Source organism: Eleutherodactylus coqui, chromosome 11, assembly GCF_035609145.1.
Source record: "Eleutherodactylus coqui strain aEleCoq1 chromosome 11, aEleCoq1.hap1, whole genome shotgun sequence".
NCBI lineage: Eukaryota > Metazoa > Chordata > Amphibia > Anura > Eleutherodactylidae > Eleutherodactylus > Eleutherodactylus coqui.
The window spans coordinates 128030102-128033265 of record NC_089847.1 but is presented as its reverse complement, the minus strand read 5'-3'; the positions used below and the strand labels follow the sequence as shown (position 1 = coordinate 128033265).

The following is a 3164-nucleotide window of genomic DNA, read 5'->3' as shown; positions in this document are numbered from 1 at the left end:
CGGGTTCCGTGCGCCCCGCAAACGCACAGAACGCCTGCAATTCTCTCGCCCGAGTGAATAAGCAAGGACATCCACTGTAATGATATAGCAGAGCTGAGTTTGTCATTGCACTTCTTCCACTGCTGTATTAATGATACAATGTATTAATTACTATTTTGGCATTGCATTCGTTATTTTCTCTTCTCTTACATAGGACTGCAGGTTGCATTATTAAATCTGCCCCTCCCCCCCCTCCAAAAAAAAAGGGAAATGACAGATGAAACTCCCTGACATTCTTATCTATTCCTGCAAAGGGTTAATGACAATCCCTAAAATGTTGCAACAGCTCAAGCCCTGAATGGAAAGCATCCTCCTCCTCCTCTTCCTTCTTGCATCTGGAATCCTTCACAGAATTAGCCTGGGAAGACTCAGCCCCTTTAAGAGGAGGAGCTGCAGGGTCATGAGTGGGCTGGGGAGGGTGTGGGAATATTCTCTTCTTCATCTGGAAGATGCAAAGCCTAATGCTTCTCACAACAGATAAGAGGGAGCGAGGCGAGGCGCAGAGGCTGCACGCTGAGCCCCCAGGGCACCCTGCATGCCCCCTGCATAGTCTCTATTGGGTTTGCATGCTTGGCTGCTGAATACAAGGAGCTAATCGTAACTTTCTAGGAACTGGGAGACCCTGGCTGGCATGAGGGTCTCATCCTCCGAAGACAAAGCCCCCAGCATGTGCCGCCACCGCCGCGCACAGGACACAATGAGCTGCCTGTAGTTGTATGCCAGTTCATCATCCAGCAATGTGCCCGGCGTGGGATCTCCAGCACTTTGCTCCAGGACACAAAGAACTGGCCAAAGACACAATGTGCCTACCGAGGCAAAGGACCAAATACTAACCCTTGGCATATGCCCGCAGAAAACTGGACAGAGGTTCCGAGGATGCACCCAGCGAGTAATTGCGCTGCACCCTGAGGGTCCCTGTGGATGTTCCAAGCGCTATTGAATAGGGGTTTTCTTCCAGGATGAAAGCAGCGGTGGCTTTGATCATATCCGGAGTCCTCCTCCTCGTTGCAGGCATTTTTTGGGTATGGAGAGACCCTCACCCAACTGATCACCCTGGATATCTGCCCCAAAGGGCACCCCGAGCTTTGCGCCTGCCTGCACTTTCTCCGCAGACACCCCCAGCCACTGAGGGTCACCCATCTAGATCAGAACATAGAACTACTGCATATGGGCACTCGGTGGGCACCACTGATGCGGGTAACCATTCGCAGACCTTTACTCCTCTAGAGCAAGGGATCTTCTGGGCTCGGGCACTGGAAAGGGCACTGCCCCAGGGCTTCTCCGATGAGTACACCTTACACTGGCAGGAGTTTGCTCGCACAGCGAGTGTTGTGTCCATGGAGAGGGGCTGCGGGCGCAGCACTAATAGACTGGTGACCCTATCCGATGGCAGTCGAGCATGTGTACGCTATGGAATTAACCCGGAGCAGATCCAGGGAGAGGTCCTCTCTTTCTACCTTTCTCGCCTTCTGGGCTTGCGTACTGTGCCACCTTGTGTTCTTTCGAAAGTGGGTAGCTCCCAGTGGGCACCGGTACAAGCTGAACTAGGGGGCACAGGATGGACGTCAGGGTCGTTGGTCACCATCACCCCTTGGCTGTACAATCTAAGTTCCGTGTTGCCGCCTCTAGCGCTTCGTGCCGAGGATGGCAAGTTGCTCCCCTTGCGTGAGGAACTGCGCTCAGGCCATGCCAGTCTGGTGGAACTGGCACAATGGGGGGACCTCATTCTCTTTGACTATCTGACCGCCAACTTTGACAGACTGGTGAGCAATCTCTTCAGTCTCCAGTGGGATTCACGCGTCATGTTGCGAGGAACGAACAATCTACACCGCACCCCGGATGGGACCCTTGTACTACTGGATAACGAGGCCGGATTGGTCCATGGATACCGCCTACGGGACACGTGGGACAAGTACAATGGGCAGCTGTTAAGCACAGTGTGTCTGTTCCGCAGGGGCGTGTTCAGGCGACTGCGGGAACTCTACATAGGGCGGAGAGCAGCTGAAGAGCTACATGCGCTCTACACGGCCAGGGAGCCCTTGGCGGCAGATCTTGGCATGCTGACTGAGCAAGAGGCGCAGATCTTGCAGGAAAGGGTGGGGGTAATTTATAGACATATACAAACCTGCCAAGGCAAGTACAGCTGATAAAGGGTTAACTGGCAGCGCCAGATACCAGTTACCATGGACAGAACCGGTGTGGAGATGTGGGGGGGAGGGGAGCGGTGTAGGTTATGGTATTACAGGATCTGGTCTTGAGATAGGCAAATACTACTGACTCTGGGTTGGTGGTCTCCATCCGGTGGCTCTCTGGCCCTCCGCATCACGGTGGGAGTTGTAGTCCCCCAACAGCTGGAGAGCCACCGGTTGGAGGCCGCTCTATTCTACCCACTAGGATGGAAATGATATTTCTTAACGTTTCAGGGACTAAAAATGTAATGTTTAAACTACTAATAACATTCACGATTGTCTAGGATGCAGCAGGATGCCAGATTATATCTAGGCTGATAACAGAGAACAATAGCTCTTAGCAAATGATGTCAGCTACTCTCCAGGTATATTGAAATGTTCTTCTGAATGTTACTAACTTCTCTTTTCTATAAAGGAAACTTTTGTATTAGGTGTGTATGGCCCTTTAAGGGGCACCACGTTCAATGCCTCGATGGCGACAATGGGTTTAGCGCTGTAAATAGGGCGAAACGGAAATAATTTATCAGGAACGGATTTTATTCCCCACCAGCTGTAGAAGAAACGAGGGACCAAATAAATTCTCTTATGAAGTCGCTGCTGTTTGCTTTGTTTTGTCGAAAACAAATGACCCGCGATTGGTTACAGATGTAGCAGAGCTGAGTTTGTCGCGGTGAGTTTCGGCTCTTGTTAGGATACCATAAGAGCACTTTCACATGGGATGGAAGATTCCGCAGGATGCTCTGGAACATTCCGCTGTGTGTAACGAGCTGTGCCCAAATCTGCATGTGCGGATTTTGATGCGGACTTGAAAATGGCGGGAGTGTGCCGTCTGTTCCGTGTCACGAAAAAATACGCGCAAAAGCCGTTCGGAAATTGACATGTGATGCGGAATTTAAATCCAAAGCATGGCAATTACAGCAGCGGGTATGCTGCGGA

At 51.4% G+C, this 3164-nt stretch overlaps 1 protein-coding gene across 1 annotated transcript; it reads left to right on the top strand.

Annotated features, from left to right (window-relative positions):
* The first annotated feature begins 485 nt into the window (after positions 1–485).
* FJX1 (four-jointed box kinase 1) lies at positions 486–2821 on the top strand. The gene has a single exon (XM_066583495.1). The coding sequence runs from the start codon at positions 999–1001 to the stop codon at positions 2184–2186; it is 1188 nt and encodes a 395-aa protein (XP_066439592.1). The 5' UTR covers positions 486–998; the 3' UTR covers positions 2187–2821.
* The last annotated feature ends 343 nt before the right edge of the window (positions 2822–3164 follow it).